General features: G+C 41.9%; 1 protein-coding gene across 7 annotated transcripts in view; it reads left to right on the top strand.

The window, feature by feature from the left end:
• The window catches only part of GPM6B (glycoprotein M6B), a 106,252-nt gene that overhangs the window by 58,135 nt on the left and 25,676 nt on the right, over positions 1 to 22,441 (top strand). Inside the window, exon 1 of one of the 7 annotated variants that reach the window (XM_059466529.1) lies at positions 15,494 to 15,797. The exons of 3 other annotated variants lie outside the window; for them this stretch is intronic. In XM_059466529.1, the coding sequence (XP_059322512.1) occupies positions 15,737 to 15,797 (61 nt within the window). In that variant the 5' untranslated portion in view covers positions 15,494 to 15,736. Of the gene's footprint in view, positions 1 to 15,493; positions 15,798 to 22,441 lie in introns of those variants that run through there. 3 more of the 7 variants (XM_059466527.1, XM_059466524.1, XM_059466528.1) reach the window with 3 other exon arrangements.

Below are 22,441 nucleotides of genomic sequence, written 5' to 3'. Positions count from 1 at the left end.
TTTTTATAATCTGAAACAAATGAGTGCTGGAGTGCTGCACATAATGTAGGAAAGTAGAGGTGGAGGCAGAGGAGGCTGACAATGCATGCATTCAAACAAAGTGAAAGTGCAAGTGGGAAAAATCTGACTGTTGGTAGAGCTTGTCAGAGGGCGTTTCAGGCATATCATGTATTAGGAAATCATAGTTATTTTAAAAGCAAAAGAATGAAACTTCTCAAAAGGAGCAGAATTCCAGAAGTAGGCTAATGAGAAGTATTGGATGCCAGTGTTTAAATGTAATGTCATAGTTGCTAGTTGTCCCTGCTGTATGGATGTTTCCTAAGTGCAGTGTGAGTCTTAACCAGATCACATTTTAAACTCTATTTCCATTTGCTTCTCACTCTGTAAAATCCTCTCTAAAAAGGAGCGTTGTCAAATAAATTGGTAAGAATTAAAATACTGCTGTTGTAGCTGAAAATAGTTCCTGCTTTTGATGTTGATGCTTAGGCACAAACAAAAATAAACAGGAGATCATACAAAAACTGTTGAGAGGAGAAAGTGTGAGGTAGAAATGTAACCTGTGCTACTCACTTCTGGCCCTGGCCAGAAGTGTTAAGAGCAAAATGTTGAACAGTGCTCACTTGCAACAAGTATTACATAAATTCTTGCAAGGAGGAACTGAAGCAACTTTGTTTTTATTTTTTTTTTTTGAATCACCAGTCTAGTCAAGAGTACTGATGACTGGCCACATCTGGTTGGTGAATTGGATTAAAATTTAATTAGCATACAGAGTTTAGAAAACTTTTACAAAGTTTCAAAAATAATGTGAAAGGAATAAGGAATAGCTTAGCTAAAAATTCAGAGAAGAATTACTGAAATGTTTCTCTGAGCATAACTTGAAAGTTGCTTTCCTGCTCCTTAAAGATGTAGCTCATGTAGCTCACATGAATGGTAACCTAATTTATGAACATTTTCTGTTCAGATAATTTGTTAAGTTTAAAGATATCTGTAGTATCTAATTGACCCCTGTAGCTGAGAGTCCATTTGGAAATCTAGGCACACACTGAGGAAGATCAATGAAGTTATTTTACTGTTTGTGAAAACAATTTTTGTGGCCTAGTTTATGCATCAAAAAGGATAATTCACCTGTCCTATGTTTGTGAAGTACCTCAGCAAACACAAAAGGATAGTCTATGCACTTTATGTACTTACTTTTTCAACACTGTGTTTAATGGCATGTTTCCAAGCAAAAACATACTTTCCTCTTCAATCTCATTCACTTACATATACATCAACTATTTGGTATAGCAAAGTGGTTAAATTCAGGCTGAAATGTGGTCCAAAGGAGAAATGGAGGCAGAAACACCTTCTGTAATTCTTACTGTAGAGGAATAGAAATTCTTTCCCCATGTCTCTAAATTTAGAGCTTACACTAGCACTGAGAAGCAGTATTTTTAAAATAAAATGTTGATTTGTGAAACAGAAATTACAAATATTTTAAGATGCAAATGGCTGCTTTTTTGTCTTCCTTCTCCATTGCAGTTCTGAGTATCTGCTCAGCCTTAGGAGTGCAATCTCTTTTTCTGTGTGACTGCACAGGGCTTATATACAGAGCATATCCATAACGGTGCTTCAGCTTGCAGGGGTGGGAAGTAGAGCCCACTTTGTATTGGCAGTATTTCTTTTGTGTCCTTAAAAAAAAATTCTTAAACAATATTTATGAGAAAGGATCAGCATAACACTACCAGATGATTCAAAGTAGAAAAATTACATTTCACTTCTGTAGGGCATCCCACATACTTAGTTGCTATGTCTTGGCTTAGTTGGGATTCTTTTGCATATATATATATATATATATATATATATACACACACACACACACACACATACATATTATTTTTTCTCTTTGATCTATTTAGAAGAGAGATAAAATTATGCCAACATCTGCAGTGATGTTACATTGCATGCAGATAGAGCATAGGCAGAAATAAAGGAGGAGTGTGTCTTTTGGGGAGAAAGGGGTTTATAGGTATCCAGGTCCTTGAGTATTCCTGGGCTTCTTGGCTTCAGTGGTACAGCTCTGTGAGGAAAGCCCCTCTGGAGCAGAACACAGGCTGTTTCTCCCTGGTTTGGGATCAGTTTGTGCATCAAGTGTGGGACCATGCAGGATCCCTGTGGAAACTGCAGTGCTGTAGAATCATGGGTTCTGTCCAGCCAGAGCACTCCAGCTAGGATGCAGTAGGATGATGTGGGGAAGCATTTACTTCTTCTCTCACTCTGCTCTACCCTGCTTGCATCACTCTCTTGATCTTGGCCATGATGTAGCTGGTGGCCCAGCTCTTCAGTATTTGGCATTTCTGCTTTCCAACCTTGACCTGAAAGGAATTTTATGTTTTATGATCCTGATCCTCTCTCCAAGGACAAACTTGAAACCCATAGTATTTTTTCTTTAACATCTGTGTGTCTGAATAAGTTTTGGGACTCTTGCAATTGGAGCAGAAAATTCAGGCTAGCAAATTTCTACCATTTCTTGAAAGGACTGAAAATCACCTCTGCCTTGACACCTGCAGCAAGATCTCCCCCAAGTCAGGGCAGTGTTTAGAAAGTAACAAAAATAGTAATGATCCTTGAAATTGGTTTTGTTAGACTGAGTTAAAAGGACAAGAAAGGAAATGTGTGGAGCTTGTCCTGCTTCATAGCCCATCAATCTCTTGTGTGAGTGCCAGTAGTTTTGGGGTTTGGTTTTTTTCATGAGATTAATATAGAAGGCCAGAAACTATTTCTGCCTACAGGAGCAGGCATAGTATATCCTGCATTCTCTGTGTCTTCCTCCTCTGACTGAATGCTGAAGCATGAAGCATATTCTGTGATGTTTCTATGCTGTGCACTTGCACAGCAGAAAACAGCAGTAGGTGGGATATTGGAAAAGTTAATAACACTTACTCAATGTGGAGGTGAGAAGGTAGTTTTGTTTCAGCAAGATAGTGACTCATGATGCCAAAATGAATGTGATGAGGCTGGTTTATTTTAGCTTAGATATCACACATACCTGTTGAGGTCTGAGATAAAGCAAGCAAACCCTCAGTAAGCATACTGTCAGAGTTCAATACCCTGTAGTGATCCAAGTTGTAAAAGCCTGCCTCATCACATGAGAGCACAGAGGGCTCTTTCTGGGGCTCTTTGAAAGGAAGAGTGGTGCCTTTGTTGGCAGGGTGCTGCCCTGTGCCAGAACACCACAGCGGATGGCAGCATGTGCTCTGCATTCATCGTTGGTCTGAATCCAGGGATTCTGAAGAATAAAGGAAATTTGAGAATATTTCCTGGATTGGGGAGTGCTATGAACAGGTCCCATTGGGTGTCAGCAACATGAAAGGCACTGCTTTACCCTGGTCTGAGTTCGTTCACTTCCTTTCTTCTTCACACCCCAAGATGCTGAAGAGAAATTCTGCAGGTGAGGCACAGTATTTCTAAATACATGGAGGCTTTTTTTTCCCTCAGCTTTCTCTTTCCTTGGTTTAAATTCAAAGTAATGACACTGTTTTACTTGAAGTTTCTTTTGATAGACCTTCATTCCTAAGAAGCCGAAAATCTCATTGCTGAGTTTACTGGGGATATCTCTTATCACCTGAGGTGGGTTGACCCTAGCTGAACATTCAGTGCCCACCAAAACCACTGCCCTCCTCAACTGGGTAATGCAGAGAAAATGTAGCACAAGTGTCATGGGTTGAGATAAGGAAAAGTATATGTGAATGGAGCTGAGATCTGTTTTATTTCATTTTCTGTGTCATGCTGTTGTGGCATTTGCTTCAAAGGACTCATCTCAGAAAGAGTGGTTACAAAATGAAGTTCTCATTCTAGTGTAAATGAGAAAACCAGTCCTCGTTTTGGTCTTTAATTCCTCTTTTCTCCTGCCTAGACTGTTTTGTTACTCTCACCCATCTGTTAATAACCTAATGAAGGCCTCTGAAGGGTTTCTTAAGTCGCTTCTCCTTTTTTTTTGACATTAGACCTTCCTGTGGTGACATGACAGCCTTGTATAGTGTTTTGGTACCAAGTTGTGAAATGCCTCAGAGCACGGGAAAACCATGTCCAGCCTTTAAAGGCTGTGGTGCCATATAATGTGATAATGTGTAGTCCTCTTCAGCCAGATTCCATAGTGTCCCTGAACAAACACATTGAAAGTGAACCTGTGGCTACTGGAGACTATGAAAAAGCTTTCCAGGGAGTCAAGTTGGCAGAGCTGGTGCATCAGAGGAGTGTGAGTCACTAAGGGTCAGACCCTTGGGCTGTGGATGCTCAGTGTTGCAGTGTTGTGGGGAGAAGGGGAGGGTCCCTGCTGGAGGGAGGAGGATGCCCACAGTCAGACCTCAGTCGCTGCTGCGCGGCTGCCATATGGACATGGCTCTGTGCCAGTGCCAGCAGCTCTGTCACTGCCTGGGGACCGGTGAGTGACATGCCTCTCCTGCCAGGTCATGCAGATCTGCAGGGGCTGGCGCTCTGCGGGAGGCAGCGCGGTGCTGCGTGGGCGCTTGGCACATGGCTGGGGATGGTTGAGAGCAAAGTGCTTGTGCACAGCAGACACTGTTGAGTATCTTGAGCTTTGCTGCAGAAGAAATCAAGGAGGAGAGATGGTTGCTCATCCTCAGGAAAGTTTCCTGAAACAGAACAAAAGAGTGTGAACAAAGCAGACATTTCTCCTACAAGACTTCTTCTGCAGGCTGCAACTCAGGCTTTTTTTCTGAAGAGCTTTTATATCCACCTCACTTGCAAGCTGCCTGCCTAGGATCTCATTGGCATTCTGCTTTTCTGCTGTAATCTCATGTTGTTAAGGAGTGTGATTTTTCTTCTTAGCTGTGCCACATATAGAAGATTACATAAATACTGTGGAAATTTTGGGAGAGGGAAATGAAGAAGAAGAAGAAAAAGAAGAAAAACCAAACCCAAACCACAAACCCTTCCTCTAAGAAGCACTTTGACTTTGTAATCTTATGTCTTCCTCACAGAGGAAATTCTGTTTAATGTAGGAGGAAGGCAGACATGCCTCTTTACCAAGAAAACCACAAACTGGCTTCCTAATGCTCCAACTGTGTTAATGAGCAATTACAGACAAACACACTGAGCTGAGGTAGATTTATTCTCCTGGCAGCTGTTGACCAAAGATGGTTTGATGCAGCAGTGCTTTTTTCCTTCTCTTCAGTGTTGAACTCATTTCCATCTCCTTCCTCTTGCCCTCTTTTCCTGGATAAATAGAAATTCACTTTCTAGATTGAAGCCATTTCATAAAGGTGATACTTCTGAGATTCAGCTCTCCCATTAAACCAAAGGATAATTCTAGGATGGACAGGAGGCTTTTTTTTTTTTTGCTCCTCCTTACAGCACAATGCTTCAGTTTCTCATTTTCAAAACAGGTATTTTAAAAAATGTGCCCAGGATACAGGGGTATAATTTAGCTTTGAATACAGGACCCTTTCTGATGGATTGTCATGAATGTGTTTGAGTTCTGAAATCCTCGATGACAGGGTGTGTGTCAGTGTTGAGGGCAGCCAGGCCAGCTCTCTGGGGGGGACTCTGGGCTGCCGTTCAGTGCTAGCAGTGCACAGACACCGTGTTGCTCTTTGCAGTATCGAAAGGCTCTTTTAAAGTCTGAAACCAATCAAATAATAAGGTTTTATCGGTTGTGCTCCCTTCTTTATAGAAAGAGTGAAAATTTGTTAAATATGCTTGCAACTGGCGAAGGAGAGGAGGAATAAAACTTCAAACAGTGCTGCTAAAAACAGCCTAGGCTGCTTTTGTTTGGACTTGCAAAACGCGGCAGCTTAATGCCTCCATTGTATGCAGGGGGAAATATGCTAATTCAAAGCACATTTCCCATCAGAAGCCCTTTCAGGCCTGTCATCGCTGAGATATGAAGGATGATAAAAGCGGGGAGCAGGGGAGGCCGCTGCTGTGGGAGCGCGGCTGCGGGCATTGTGCGCTCAATGCGGCTGCCGAGCCCGCTCACCCGTGAAGGCCCGGCCCGGCCGGGTTCCCATGGGCGCCGCCTGCCCCGCCAGGGCCCGGGCCTGGGGCGGCCTCAGGGTCCGCGGTGTGCGAGCACCGGCTCCAGCGCCCATCCCGCAGCCCCCTGACCCGGGGTTACTCTCTGCGTAACACGGACAGCTACTTTCTGTTCACTTTAAGTGCACTTTAAGCTGAAATAACAGATTTTTCGTGACAAGGCCTCCATCGGTTCTTTTCCAAGTTGCTGATGCGTGCAGGGCAGTGCCGCTGAGCTCCCTCTGTAAAGGGACGCCTTCAGCTCGGGAAATGGGGGATGCTGCAACTGGCAAGAGTTTTTTCTTTTCAGTTATGCAGCAGAAGGGAGTCTGTGAAAAGCTGCTTAGTCTGTTACCATATCTATATGGTTATGTTTGAGGTTGAAATAAATGCATTCATCAGTGTTTGGTATGTCTGTTTGAGGTTGAAATAAATGCATTCATCAGTGTTCGGTATGTATTAAAGATCTTTAAATACTGACTGATATGTATAAAAGCCTAGAGTTTGGGATTTTTTTCCCTTCTCTCTTAAAGTTGTGAAAAGGTCTTTAAATGATGGGGTTTGTCCCAGGACCCTGTTGGTCCAGAACTAGGGAGATGCTCAGTTTACTCAGGAATACATTTTCTGTCTTCCTTTAAACACGTGTGTGTTGTTTTATTGTAGAGAATTTGGGCTTTAGTGAAATTGACGACCTGATAATGTTGCTATGATATTTGCTTGGAAACAGTTTGAAGTGGCAGTGAAAAATCAGTTATAGCTTGTTTGGTTCCATAAACCTGCAGTGTACTAACGGCAAATGAAACTAGGAAAATGGGCTTTTGATTGTGTTTGCAATCTGGTGATGTTCTGTCTGCAGTAGAATATGTACTGCACTTGAACACACAATTAGTTTCTAAGACCATGGGTAGAAGTAAGTGCTTATAAATACTCTTAAAGCTGTGGCTGGTCAGTTTCTTCCCTGTGCTAATAAACTTGTGAACAAGCAGTTTGGGCTGGGTGATTTTGGCTAAGCATGAGAAACTATGGTCTTTTTCTGCAACTTGTGGGCAAGTCTGTGAGCTGCAATGTCCCATGTTGAGCAACATGCCTTTGGTCACATCCATCTACACTTGACATAGTAGTTTTTTTCTACATAGTGTTCTTCTTCTGTTCTTCAGCAGAAAAAACCTTAGTCAGAGCCTTGGGTGTTGTTTCTGCCTTGGGCTTTTATCTTGATTTAATTTTAGGGAATTTTTTTTTTCAATATATAAATCCCTTCTCCCTTTCCCTGGTTCCTTAGCTCCTTTCTTTTCCTCTCCAAATGGTGCAGAAAGGTGGAGCAGATAATTGCACTTCAGGAATCAGGAGTAGTGAGATATACGGAAGATGTGTCTGTAGTAGTACAGAAATCAAAAATGCCAAGGGCATTTTCAATAACTAATGTGAGTGTCTCCAGAGGAAGCACACAAAGCATATGTTTAGTGTTTACACCTGGGAAGCTGTGAGTGCAAGAGAAATGGTTACAAATGTGCTGAAAACCAGAGAGTAGAAATAAAACGGGATGGGAATGATGGAAGGAACAGATAAAGAAAAGGCAATGCTGGATGAATTTCACTCTGAGTCATGACAAAGTGCAGAAATTATGTCTTTCAGCTGTTTAAAACAAGTAAATGTCACGTTTGGAAAGAAGCAGAAATGGGGATGTAACTAGGCATTGCTCAAAAGAGAGTCTGGGCAGTTTTCAGGCAGCAGGAACAGGGGCCATTTCAGAGGCTGGGACCCTGCTCCTTCTGCACTGGCTGCAGTGGGGCCCGGGCCATTGTGCAAGCCCTCCTTTGTGCCAGGCCTCAAAACCTGCTGAGCCACAGAATGGCTCTTCTCATCAAACATTGAAAGGCTCCAAGCTTGAGACACTTAGAAAATTAGACAAGACAAAGTGTTGGAAATATATACTCTAGGGAATAATCCTGCCCTGGCAAGGGATTTTACTTGACAGCCTATCTGGGAACCCAGGCTGAAAGCTGTTACTTTGTCCTTAACTCACCCTATAGCACTTTTGTCTCCAAGCTCACTTTGTATGCAGGATCACCCACTGCTGAGGTTCGGCAGAAATTGAGGCGTGACATGATCCAGACGGAGCTCCAACCACACTCGTTGTTAGCAGGTTAAGTCATTCCTTGTTTACAAAGGTAGAGGGGTGGAGGTTTTTTCTTAATTGTGCCTAGCTCCCTGAGTGCACACTTAGCTTTTTGTGGGCTCAAGAAAGACCTGTAGAACACTTGAGCGGTGTTGTTTGCTGTTCACAGCGGCGCTCTCAAAGGTTTTGCAAAGTGCAAAAGAACCACTGCTTTCGACATGACTGGGATCCCAATCGCTGCAGCTGGAGAGAGGGGACTGGAAAAGCTAGACTGGAGAAGTTGCTTGGCACATATTTAGTCGATGAGTTAATTGGACACTCTCAAAGTGGGACTTGTTAATGTCCTGCTGCTTTCCTAATGAGGATATCTGCTGTTGCAAAGAATACAGTGATTAATTGGGGACTGTTTCGTTAGTGTCTTAACTGAGGATTTCATGACTTGTGTCTTATGTGTGAACAGAGACTACATTTGCAATTCAACAGGCAGTCCAGCACTGCATGACAGAACTGAACTGGTCCGGGATCTTTCCAAAGTATAGTTGAATTACACTAGAATGAGAATTTTCTATCTTGGGGAAACAGCTACAGTCGTCGTGACTTACAAGGTGCTGAAACCTCAGTGAATTTCAGTACCTCATACCAATCATTATTGTGATGTTTTCTTTTATCTCAACATTTTGATATTTGAGTTCAGTGGGCTTTTCAAAAAGTTGTTGCACAACTGCCCAACAATCCATGAGCTGCTCTAGGAGCAATGTATGGCAGAGCCTGGGGCCGGTGGTGCTGGTTTTCCAACCTGGGATACTGAGATAAAATGGTAACAGTGCTCCCAAGGTGTGCTTAGCTGTGCTGCAAACTCCAGTCTGATCTTGGCTAACTTGGTTCGTGTCCCTGAAACCTTGACCTGCAGGAGTCTGTAGCAGTCTGTACACTGGGATGGCTGTGCATTCACTATCAAACTGAATACCTATTGCATGACTGTAAATTAGTATGCATTCCCCACAGCTGTTCCAATGGTGTTCATATGGTTTACTGTTCAATAAAAATACATACATAATTGTATGCATTTTCTTCATATACATATGAATATGCAAACATGCGTGTTTTCTGCATGTGTACATAAACACACATATCTACATCTGTGGTTTATGCATGGACTCCTTTGTGACATTCTAGGAGGATTCTTCATCCTTGTCCTTCCCCATGTACCCCCAGCAGTGTGAGGTACCCTTCTATAATGAGTGCCCCTGGTTTCTTTTTGGGGAGCTGTAGGCTTTTGCACTTCTTTTTATTTCCCTGCTTTTTTCCATGCTTTGTGAAAAGACTGGACTGAAGCCAAGACTGAATAACTAAACGAGCACTGAATAGATGAGAGATTGTAGGTGGGATGCTGAAGTCTATGCGAAGAGTGGGAGGGCAATTTTGAAAATCAGAACTGGATGTAAAGTTAACAGAGAATTGTCTGAGTAAATGTGACTTTGTGGAGTAAAAGGCTAAGTTTGTGTAAAGGCTGAACTCAGTGATGTTTATTTATAGACAGAAAAAAAGAAATCAACAGGTAGCCTCCCAATGCCAAGCCTGTGTCAAGCTCTTGTGTTTTGAGATGGAGCAGCTGTATTAACAGGAGTATATTATAATGATACCTTTGCTGCCTTCTAAATTGCTGGCAGAAATAGCTCTTCTACAAGTACAAGAGGCACTTCTACTTGAGTGCTGGCAAGTGTGACATAAATATCTAGGATGCTATTTCAGTATGTCCAAGTATTCAGAAGCTCCAGTTAGTTTCCTGAGATGGCAGTAAGCTTTGACAACAGTATTGGAGGAGAGGGTTCACAGCAAAAGCTAAGTATGTTGGATTGTCTTCAAAGTGCAGAATTCAACAAAGACGAAAGGCTTGAGCATATTTTTTTCCCTGCTGGACTACAAGGCAAAGGCATGGTAGCTGAGAATTTCCCTTCAGTTGTGATGGACAGAGGGAGCAAACAAAGGTGGTTATGTGTGCCAAAGGCAAAATGTAGCCCTTAAAATTCTGGAGGAGCATTTGAAGCACTGTTGAAGGCTACATGTACTAGTCATATATGTGAGGATCTTGCCACTGATGAACAGAAAAATTTATGGAGATTGGGTAACTCAAAGGCTTGTTTTGCTGCTTCATTGTAAAGTTAAAGCATTTGAAACTCGCCATGCAGTGCACTTGTGAAAACTGTGCCATAAAATTGTGGAGCTGGAGTAGAAGCTGAGGACAGCCACTGGAGCTGGAGCTCTGAACACTTGCCTAATGAAAGTTCCTCCTGGGGGAGATGCTAGGAAGTCTTTGCTTTCATTTTCTGTATTTCCATGTTCTTTCTACTGTAGTCTAAATGGGCTCTAGTTTGATACCATATTTTTTTCTGGCTTGCCAAAAGGATGGTGCTTCTCCAGGCAGCCTCACAGGAGAGGGATGCAAGAGGTGATATTGATTCCAGCTTAGTTTCAAATGTACCCTATTTGTTTTCATTTTTTTGCCTTTCCTTGGAAGTCTTTGGGACGGTTGAGAGTCCTGTATTTTGTCTGTCAAGAGTTTTGAATTATTTTCCCCAAATTTTTCTTTTTTAAATACAAGTTTCTAAAATCCAGGAAAATGTTACCAAGGCCCTTAGATTAGATAAATAAAATCCATCACTTTTAAAAATTATTTCCTTCTGTGCTGTTGTCTGCCTTTCATAAGTGGAAATGGAGCTCCCACCTGCTTAAGAAGACATCAACTTTTTCTTTCATTTTGACTTTCATTATAGTTCTTCAGGCTTTTTTCTTTGGTAGACTTAACATCTCTACAGCTATCTTTGAGACTAGAACTTGATGAAACCTAACTATGGAAAAGCCATGCAGAACCATCTGCTCACTTTCTAAGGGACTTGTTTTTTCCTTTTGTGTTCCAACTAAATGTTAGCTGTTGGTGTATGTTCTGGGTCTGGGCTGTTTATTACCTTTGATTCTCAGCCGTGGCTGTAACTGTAGTGGTCCAGCTGGAAACAGGCAGGCTGGACAGAGAGCTGTACATACCCCAACAAGTGAGTGACATCTCCTTTGCCTGCTGCTTGTCACCAGGCATTTAGCTTGGCAGCAGTCATTGACATCTTCATGAGGCTTTGTTAAGGGAGTCACAGCACTGGCATCTTCATGCTGTTAAGGTTTGCTTACCCTCCTGGGTAACTCAGCGATTTTCTTTGGCTGCAGAGATAACTACTATCCATGCTTAAGCCTTTGTTTTTGCTCTTTCTAACAGAAATTTGAGACTGAGACCCCTAAGTGCAGTGCAGACTCATGTCTGTGTTTTATACTGTAGTATAAGTGCAGAGATTTACCACTGTTATTTGCTAATTTGTATTCCATTTTCCCAGTAACCTAGTATATCTGAAAGAATGAACCCCAGTTTTTAAGTTTTTGTAAGGTACTTGCAAGATCTATGACTGCTGCACAACTGAAAACTTGTCATGCTTTGATTTTATCCACATGGAAAGTTTGCCTGCTTTTGCATAAGCATTTGGATTGGGTTTTATAAGCAAGTCTTTGGTAACTGGTTTAAAGCTGAACATGAGCAATTACATTGCACCAAGTGGCTTCACGTGTATTTGTTCTTTCTCTTAAATATTAAAAAAAAAATATTCTACAAGTCATCTTTAAAATTATTTGTTTGAACTATGTGTCAGTCTTGTTTGAAGGACAGTCTCTGTATTTTAACTTCTGAGTCTTGGATCTCATAGATAATCTCAAATTGCTCTTCAGCTATGTGAGAACACTCTTTATTACAGCTCTGTGAAGCCTTTGTAGAAATGGCAAGTGTGTATTCATCTCCTGAAAGCTTGTGAAGAATTTGCTGTAGCTTATGGTAGAGCTTCTCAGCCTGCAGGAATGTAAACTAGATTCAGTGACATTAAAGATAGATGTTCAAAAGAAACTGGCACATGAACAGAATAGGGTTTCTAATGTATTTTTTAACTTCTGCAATTGTGCTATTTTAATTGACTGAGCAAAAAGATTAAATGTGTGGTTTGGGGTTTTTTTTAATACCTAGATAAAATAGATTTAAGTCTTTTTTTAAAACTATTTTGCAGTAAATGTGACTTGGTCTGCAGTGCCTTCACATACTTTCCTCCACTGCTATTCATCCTGAGGTTTGGCAGTAGGCTCAGAGCTGTGCTTTAGCAGCAGAAACCCTTGCTGCTCAGCCCCTCTCCTCATTTTCACTTTTATCTTGTTCTGAAAAAACAAAATGCTGGGCTGAACTTCTCAAATGTAACTAGCTGCCTGCCCTGTTGCTGGTTATCTAAATCAGCTTGGTCTGTACAAGCAGGTTTTTACTGAATATCAGTCTTAAAAGTTTTGGGTTTTAAAGATTTTTTTCCCTTTGTGGCTTAATCTTGTGCTGTGTTGTCACAGGCATAAACTTGATGTCTCCCAGTCTCATCACATGTTATGACAAGGATGTATCTGTTTAAGGGAGGGAACATTGAATGAGACAACTTGCTGGCTGAGATTAATGCTTGAAGCACAAGATCAGCACCCATATTAGCACTGGAGGAAATAGTATAGTTTGTTTTATTTGCTGTATTTATCAATGATGGTGTAAAAGTTTGAAAATCTAGAAATTACTTAGGATGATAAGTGCTTCAAACCTGTCATACATTGGAGCAATCCAGAAAATAGTAACAAGGGAGGGGAGAGAATTTTACACTCATATATCACTTGGAGCTTTTAGAGGATTATTTACTTGGTAGTGTTAATGCTTTTGAATAGTTGGGCTTGATGATTTTTGAAGCGCTCAGTTCAGGTTCTTGTGAACTTGATTCTGGTATTGTGCACGGATTTTTCATTGCCTGTTTGGGGAAGGGGTTATTCTGGGGAAACAGTTGAGGAAATAGTCTCCCAGCCTGTTAGTTTTGAGTTTCTGAAACAGCACAAACTCTGAAGTCCTGAGCCTGCCTAAAATTCTGCTCACCAGTAGGAGAGTGTGCAGCTGTTTGAAGGAGTAGATCTCACTGGTAAAGAGGGGAGGGCTACAGTCATGGGCTTCCTCCAGGGACAGTCTGTAACCACAGGTTATGTCTAATGTGTTTTCTGTTTAAATAAAGGAAATTCCAGATTATGTTTGTATCTTCTGTGTGTTTATACTGATAAGTGCATTGATATTGCACCACTTCAATTAGGTTATGAACAGACCTTTTGTAACTTAGGATAGTCTGAAGGGGGGTTTCAGCCTTTTAAAGTTTTAGACCTTTCAGTCTAAAAGCAAAGATCATTAAGAAAGAGAGATCTAGACTGTGACAGAAGTACCAACTGCACAATGAGGCGTTCAAAAAGAGAATTTTATGTCAGAAGCAATCAAGTGCTTTGACCAATTACTAAAATTTATGTGACTTTCAGCAAGGAGAGTGTATTTGGTATGGAGTTTCAGTCTTACTGATGTTAAATGGGGAAAAGCCCCACTCTTCGTAGAACCTTTTCTTTGTGTAATTCTTATACCAACAACTTATAGTAATGGTTGAAAGAATACAGCAAACACATCAGCCATGCTTTCACCTTTTGGCTGATTGTTTCAGGGAGTGTGTTTGCAGTGCATGGTCTTGCTGGGGAGGGATTTCAGTCTGTGTGTGGACTGCTGTCTTGGCACTGGAGAGGAAGGTGGGGGAAGTATGCCTTGCCACCTGGGTTGAGGTCTCTACTGTGCCTACTGATTTGATTACTTTCAGGAACCCAACCCCTTGTCCCACATTGGCTCCTGAGGATACTGCATGCCATCTACAAATTACTGCCATCATCCTGCTTACACAGAGGTCTGCTGAAGTGGGAGCTTCAACAGCAGACTGTTCCTGGACTCCAAGGAAGCATTTTAGGCAAATGCTGGGCATCAAGATTTATGCTGTGATACAAAACCTTAGGATATGACCAAGACCTCCTGGCAGCTGTGCTGAAGCCTGAACTCTGAGCAGTAATGCCCAAAGCAAAGTAACAGCTGTGTTGGTTGAGGTGAGAGAGGAGGGTTTGTGCACTAATTTCTTGAAAGAGATGAGAACCTTCTCTAATGGTTGGGTCTGAGGGCTTTTGTGCTTTTCACTTGACATCTAGAAATAAAAATGCACAGCAAAATTGTGGGTTGTAGTATCTTCAACTAGAAGAGACTAAATTGCATCTACAAATCTTTGGACTGCTTCCCTCTTCCCACTCTCCTGTTTGAATTTGTTATAGGGAACATGCAGGGTGTAGGTTTTGACATTCTCAGCATTTGCTGAATCTGCTGTGAGTCTTTGCAGGCTGCAGAACTGGCTGCAATGGCTGGACCACAAAGGCCATTACTCCACGCTTGCTCCACCATCCTACACACACAAAGGGTGCCTTTGGGCACTTGTGCCCTGTGCTGTGCGTTGCACTGTAAGGCATTGAGACAAGCAAAGTGACAGGCAAGGTTAATTAGCCCCAGTGCAGCTTTAAATGTGTCAGGTGTCCTGGGTTTTGGGAGGGGAACAATACCCCTGTGTGGTGTCGCCCTGCTCTGTGGCTCCCCAGCACAAGAGTGGGCTGGGGACACCTAAAGTGACCTCATGCAGTGCAATGCTGGCATGTTTGAGTTTGTTGCTCCCAAGTGCAGCTTATTTGATCATGTTGCAGTCTGTCTGGATTTGGGGAGTGATCAAACGTGCTGAACAGCAACTCTGTGCTCACTCCCAAGCATGGCTTTAGGTCTCTAGTGGCAGACCTCCTTTTAAAGCTCAAGTTGTGTTTTCTTAAACATTTTATCCTTTAGAGTGTTGCACGTGCATTTTAGCTCACTTGAACTAGCTTCCTGTCTCCTTGCTTGGATATTTTTTCTTCTTTTTTCCCCCCCCATTGTGCTCACGAGTCAAACAAAGAATTAAAATTTTCCATGTACGTACATATATATGCCCGCTTTTGCTTTTATGCTTCTCTCGCACAGTCTTTTACCGTGGGTGAGCGGATCTCTCAGCAAAGAAAGCAAACAGAGAGAGCAGACCCATCACCCCCCACCCCTTGAAAGAGCAGAGGGCATGTGGAATAAATCAAAATGCAAAGCATAATAACAAGGTCCCATGGGAAAGGGAGCCGTGTGATTGTGTGCCGGCGTGCACTCCCCTTGGAGACGGCGGCCGGGGGGCTCACCTCACCGCGGCCGGGGGCTCCTTTCTTTCTGCCTTGCATCTCCCCTCCCGGTGTCACCAAGCCATTCACTACCCGGAGAATTGATTAACGTTGGTTGGGAGACGGGAAAGCGGGGCAGAGCGGAGGGCAGGAGGAAGGGGGCGCGATCGGGCGGTGCTGTCCCCGCGGTGTGGCACGGCGAGGCACAGGATGGCTATTTTATAGCTGGGGACCCTGGTGACGTATAGCTGAGCGAGCTGGCACAGCTCCTCGTGGACCAGTCAGCGGAGCGAAATTGAAGCTGACAAGACTTTTCTGGCATTTTGGAAAGGACTGTAATCTACTGTAGGGGAGAACAGAGCCGCTCAATCACCGCCGCTGTAAATACGAGACGGAAGGGAGTGAGAAAGGAGGCGAAGAGAAAAAGTGCTTGCTGGGGGGGGAGGGGGGGCGGCATTTTTGGTGGATGGTATGAAGCCAGCCATGGAAACTGCAGCGGAGGAAAATGCAGAACAAAGCCAAGAGAAAAAAGGTACCCAGGGGTCTAACAATAGCCTGTTTAAATCTTTTCATTCAGGGGGCTTAAAGAGGTTTAGGCCAGTTTTGTCACTTTTTCAAATAGCTCTTAAACAATCATCACTGCGTCTTCGGGCTTTCAGCCGTCCTTTCCTGCATGGCTTGACAACAAATTAATAGAGCATCAACCTTTCTGTCTGCGTCTGTATTTGCTCTGAATCTGTCCTAACCCTACCCGAAATGATGCTTGCAAAAGAAGTCTCGTTATTGCTGCGTCTTTGACAGATTTTGGTAAATTTGGTTTACAGAGGTAGCGTGTGCCTGTGTGTTTGCATGTTGTTTTTGGAGCCGTGATCTGGTGTTTTCATCGAGACTAGCCATGTAGCGAGGCTTTGCAATGCAGTGTGGGAGACCTAGGTTATAGCAACATATAATAGATTATAATGTCACACAACCTTCGTGTAGTGAGTTCCATGCCAAATGCTACTCTTATTTTTAAAATTCCTTTTCTATGGTGTCATCTGGCAAATTTTACTTTGGTAGCTATCTGCCTGCACTATGATGAGGGAGAACAATGCAGTGAGTTTTGCAACATTAGATTTCAGGATGTGTTGATCACTGAGAATTGCTGCTTAATGGAGAGAACAATTCCATGGTTATGGTTCTGTTGTAGGGAGATGGCAGCGCTGAAAGAGAGGGGCTTCATCCATCCCAGCTTTAAGGTTGATTCTCTTTGGTCTGGAGTGCTGAACTTCAGAGCATAAATTCAACTCGCAAGGGATGTTATCTTTCTGTGTTGTATAATTTGTGTCAAATAACCGTTCCTCTTCAGTGTAGCAGACTGCTCTACAGATCATAGCAGTTTGTTGATTTTTTTTTACTGAATGGTACAACAGCAACAAAATTATTTAAATTTCCACTGTCTTTTTACTTGAGCCATAATACATTTTTAACCTGTTGTGTATCGTTTATAAGCAATCTGAGTATCTCATCTGAGTATCTCATAGGCTTAAGCAGCTGATAAACAACTAGTGCATTTCCCCAAGCAGAATTCTTTCATCGATTGTTAAGCAGTTCAGATATAAACATGATAAATCCCAGTAGTGTCCAGTAACAGATTTTTTTTTCCTGCTTTGAATCTGACTCCTGCTACACACTTCATATAAAACAAGCTTCAGTTTCAAGTAAATGAAATTTGTCAAGTGATTAGACATAGTACTACATAATCCCCTAGGGATTTCACAAAAGGAGGTCCACTGATGAGAGATTAAACTCCGAAAGCCATTAGTATATGTGGACAATAACCCACCTCACTGCAGATTTTGAGTAATTAATGTACAAAATGCCCTGAATAGATTGACTATAAAACCACCTTGAATTGATAGATCATTCTTCAAAAATTACAGCAATTCTTTCTTCTGATTGAGGAGCTTTTTTTAAACCAATGGAATTCATGTTACAATGAACACTAAAGAAAGTTATCCGCATGCATTAGCAGCTGCGCAAAACAAAATGTGTTGCTGAGTGTGTTTATGATGAGTTTATGGCTTCCCTTTTGTTTTGGCAAGGATGAAAGAACAACATGTAGAACAGTAAATCTGCTTGCAAGTCAAGGAGGTTGATCTGTTGCTTTCATCAAACGCAAGCAGGGAGCCTCCTGTCCCAATGTTACCACAATTTCTTATTTTTTTCTATGATAATTTTATACTTTGGATGTGTTACATAAGTATATGTATGTAACACTTGTAGGCTTTGTTCCTGCTGATTCTCTGATTCCTGAAAGTAGCATACGGTCTCTCACAGTATGCTCTGTATTTCTCTTCACTTAAATTCTCAATATGCTTCACAGCAAATTAAAATGCAGAAAGCTGGAAGTCCTACTCCTAATTTCTATAGCAAAACAAATAGACCAGATCCCCTGCAAAGTTACTGCTGTGAAGTGATCATGGAGAAGACGTATTTGGTTTTGAGGGTCAGGTTTTCCAAAGTGCTAAATCTGTCGAGTCCAGTTGGGTTTTCAGATGGGCTCAGCAGGCATCACGTACCTCTCAAATGTCAGAATTTTTCAATAGGGCTCTTTCACCAGCAGCTTCTGTGGAGGAAAATGGGCTTTTTCTCTGTGTAAAGAAACTCGCAGGAAAATGCTGCTGCTTTATTTTGGGGTACAGAACAGAAGATTTCATTTACTCTCTGGACCACATCTCTTACTTGTTATGGCTCACATGCTTACCAGCCTTGCAACATTTTCTTCCTCTTCGATCCCACCTGGACTTGGTAATGGCCATCCTTTATGAGATGCCCTAGATCCAGTTATTTCAAGGCAACTGCCACAGCTTGAAGCAGCTGAAGTCCTATCACAGGGTCTTTTAACTCTTCCTTCTAGAAATTAATTGCAAAGCCTAAGCAGATAAACCACCATCTGAAGGGGTTTGGGAGATGCTGCTCTTGCTAGGACTGAGCAAGGGAAGATCATGAGCATTCTGCTTTGAGTACTCAAGTTCACAGTCAGTATGCTTTTCACTGCCAGGTTCTGGGAAAGTATCTGCATTTATCTAATAGTAAATCGTGCTTTTAAGCTAAGAAGTATTTTCCCTTAGCCAGAATTTTAAACTGCCTGTTTCTGGGGTGTGTTTCCAATGCAAGGGCCTCCTTGATGATGTGTTGCAATTTTGTGGAATAAATACTTGGAGGAAGTTGGGCTAGGACTATGTGCTGTCTGTGTACAGGTCTCCCAATATTGGGAGAACCCTGGAGAGCACTGCTGCTGGAGCCTTTGGCATGAGCAGTGAGGTCTGTTTTCAGTTTGAGCACCCAAAGCAATCGTATGTGAGCACTGGTGCCACACAGGTATTGGGTTGTGTTTCCCATCTCTGTGGCAAATGTGAACAGCCAGCTCTTTTGGACTGCAGTGTAGCTGAGACAATTTGCACAAGCTAATGTGCTTTATGAGTAGTTACAGATTGATAAATGAAAATTGTTGAAGATTATTTAGCCTTTTTAAATTTCCTAACCCGTATAGACCTAAACCATGCTATCTTTTAATAATTTTCATGAATCCCCTGCCTGATTCAGGCAGCAATATTACCCAGCTGATGGATTCAGTGTTTATCTGACATTTGTTTCTCTGCACCCAGATGAGTGGCCGCTGTCCCAGTTTTTTTAATTGGAATTGGAACAACCCTCATGTTGATGGAGATAAGAAATAAGTCAGCTTTATGCTGTGTATCAGCAGCCCTTATCAGAGGAAAACACCATGAAAGCTGAAGCAAAATGTTTAACAGATACTTTGCAGGGCTGCAGGACAGATTGGATGCATTTTAAAGATGAAGGTTTACAAATTATTACAAATGACAGGGTTTATCTTGCAGGCATTAAATTAAATCAGAATGCGAGGACTGGGCAGGCAGATTTACTGAGGTGGAATAAATAAGAAAAACGAAATGCCGTTTTGCATCAGCAGTGAAGGATATAGATCTTGATACACATTAACAGAGACAAGAAGTTTCCCTTTTCATTTAACTGTGAGAAATACCACCAAGTTGCAAAATAAAATTAAAAAAAAAAATAAAAATAAGAAAAAAAAGAATATAAACCCCAACTGTGGATGACCATGGTGAATTCACCAATTACACATGGGATGGAAGAAAGCCCTGATACTAGGGTTTAGGTTCCTTATATGAATACATATGATGTTCAAATTGCCTATGCTCTGCTGAGGAATAATGAAGACCAGTTTGAGCAGCTGTACCAAAGGTCCCTTTTAATTGGCTCTTCCCTGCTTATGTTCTCTTGATAAAAGAAGACCTTGTGGTTAGTAATAGCTGTGAGCTCTATTATTTTTATAGTATATGAAGCCATATTTCAGCTTTTAAGCTCTAAATAAACAAGTATATACTAGTCCAAAATGGAAAGAAGTACTTTGCTTGTCTTACACTATTGCACACAGTTGTACAGTTGTGTTTAAATGAAGCTGTAAAGTGCAATGTGAGAAAGGAATGGATTGTCGTGCAGTTTATTTCACTTTTAGTAAAGTTATTTTTACATAGTGAGCTTATGACATTTTGATGCATCACAGATGTATTTTTCATTCCAAAAAATTGGAAAAATAAAAGTATTTTTTAAAAATATGTGTTATGATCATGAACCAAAATTTCCAGGGTACCCACCTAATGTAAGGCTCACACAGTGGTATCAGAGCTGTCAAGCCATTCAAAGATATTTAGTATGCTGCATATTTCCCCCCATTTTAAGCAGTTGATTGGTGTTTCAGATCCACTGACAACAATAACTGCTGTAAGCATAAGTCCCTGAAGAATACGACTGTAGGAAGAGAGGTCCAGCCCTGGGAGAATCTGGGACACGCGATATTCTGGGGATAATAATTTGGCAGGCTTAGTGATTTAGGTTTTAATGAATAGGATTTGGTTTCTAAATAGGAGGGGGTTGAAAAATACTCAGAGCATGTACTCATACTGGTCTGAACAACCTCATGAAAGCAGAAAACCTAGACATATGTGCCATGGGATATGGTAATGGGGGTGGAGGAAACCCAGATGGCACTGGGGTGTGTGTGCACAATGGATTTTGCAGCAGGAGCAAAGGGGGCAAAGAGGGGGGGAAGACCTCCTTCAGTTACTCTGACCCTTCCCCATTTTCTGCCCAGCCTTGCTCCTTGTCCATTGTTCATCACCAGACCATCAATGACCAAACAACACCCTTTCTTTGCTCCCATGGACTGCTTCATCCGCTGAGACAGATGAATATTAAAACTGTGTTTCCTCTAAACCCAAAAGATAAAGGCAGCAAGCATGAGGATGTTGAGCACTGTGAGTTTGATTACAGGCATGCAGGATGATTCATCCCAATGAATATTGAACACCACAGTCTCCATCCGTGTGCCTGCGTGGTGTGACATGGAAGCACTGTCAGTTCTGTAGCTGTGCAGGACTGAGGACAACCTGATTCTGACAGGAGGCCTCGAGCTTGGCTGTGGGTGGGGGATATTGTAACCTAGACCAGGGAATACAATTAGTGCAGTTAGTTACTCAAAAAGCAAAAGGTAAAGACACCATTAAGCCTGTTTCCTTTCCCAGTTACTTAGGGTACAGAGTTAAATTCCAATGAATATGGACTGTGTGTAGTAGTTGTTAAGCCACTGAAGCCTGAGGAGCTTTTGACCTGGTATGGATTTTACATGAGTGGACCTGGGTGGGTCCCAGCAGAGTCACCCAAGATGCTCTTCAGCTTCAAAGGTCGTGTCAGGCATGCACTAAGGGCTACCAAACAGCCATTGCTGAGTGGCTCTTTCCATTGAGCCAGTGCTCAGTGGAAAAACTGAGATTCCTTATGGAGTTTGAACTGCCAGCTAATGAAAGGAGCCCTGTTACTGCAAAACCAGAAATTGCTAATTAAAGAAACCAACTGCATAGAATATTTTCGCTTACAGAAATGATGCTACAAAGTTTACATGATGTCTCTGTGTTTCAGGGTTTGATGTTTGTACAGCAGACAGGTGACTTCACCAACATTCCCCCAGGCTAAGGGAGAAAAGGAGCTGCCTGCTCTGCTGCTCTGAACAAGTGCTTTTTGTGGCCACTGCAGGAGAAATCTCAAACTGTGGGTTCAAGCTAGTAGGATAAAATCTTCTTGATGTGGAAGGTTTGGCTTAAATGCTGCTGCAGTACAAATGAATAATGCTTTTCTTTTTGGAAGTCTTTGCAGCTGGTCATTTTTAATCTTAATTAAAAAAAAATCTGAATCTGTTACCAGTGTCCAGTAAGTAGCCTCAAAAAGGCAGGGGAAGTCTTTTTTGGAAGTCTTTGCAGCTGGTCATTTTTAATCTTAATTAAAAAAAAAATCTGAATCTGTTACCAGTGTCCAGTAAGTAGCCTCAAAAAGGCAGGGGGCAGACATTGGGGAGGCAGAGAAGGAGAAGAGGTATGATGTACTAGCGAAGAATTTTGTTTTCTGTTTTGTGTCCAATTCCATTTTTATGGCTTTCTTTGTGATCTCCCAAGCAGGATTGTTCCTCTCTGAGCAGAAGGAGATGATATCATCCTGAGAGTGTGCAGTCATTTTGGAACAGTACTTTCAACACATTTTGAATTTTGTTATGCTCATAAGATGTGAAACTTGTCTTTCCTAAGAGGAAGAATGAGCCACACAATACAGAATAATGTCTTCTGTGGAAGATTTACTGATACCTGCTTGCTGGTTTGTGTGTTAGATGCAGAGAGGAGAAAATTACCAAGCCATAAAGTATCCTTTAGAGAGCTGTTGATGCTAAATTTGTGTAGAAAACCCAAAAGACTCTTAGTATTGGAATTTGTTTGCTGATAAAGAAGACCAACAAATTCTTGGTTTTTATCTCTAGATCCAGCATTTGGATTCAAGGCTGAGATTTTTTTCTCTTCTTGACATATGCAAATGTGGCTGTGCCAAACTCCTCATTGCACAAGCAGCCAAACCATATGAGAGGGACTGGGTCCAGGACCTTCTGAGCCTCTCATAGGCTTGAAATTTATGGCATTTCTACTTCTCCTGCCCCTCGAAATTTGTCTGTAATCTAGTCTACAGTAGATGACAACCTTCAGGTTCTCCATGTGCCCAAACGCTGCTGAATTGGATTTGCTTCAGCCAGAAATAATGGTTGCTTTCTCA

The sequence above is a fragment of the Ammospiza nelsoni genome, chromosome 2 (genome assembly GCF_027579445.1).
Source record: "Ammospiza nelsoni isolate bAmmNel1 chromosome 2, bAmmNel1.pri, whole genome shotgun sequence".
NCBI lineage: Eukaryota > Metazoa > Chordata > Aves > Passeriformes > Passerellidae > Ammospiza > Ammospiza nelsoni.
Note: the sequence above shows the minus strand (reverse complement) of the source record. Positions and strands in the feature narration are given on the sequence as shown.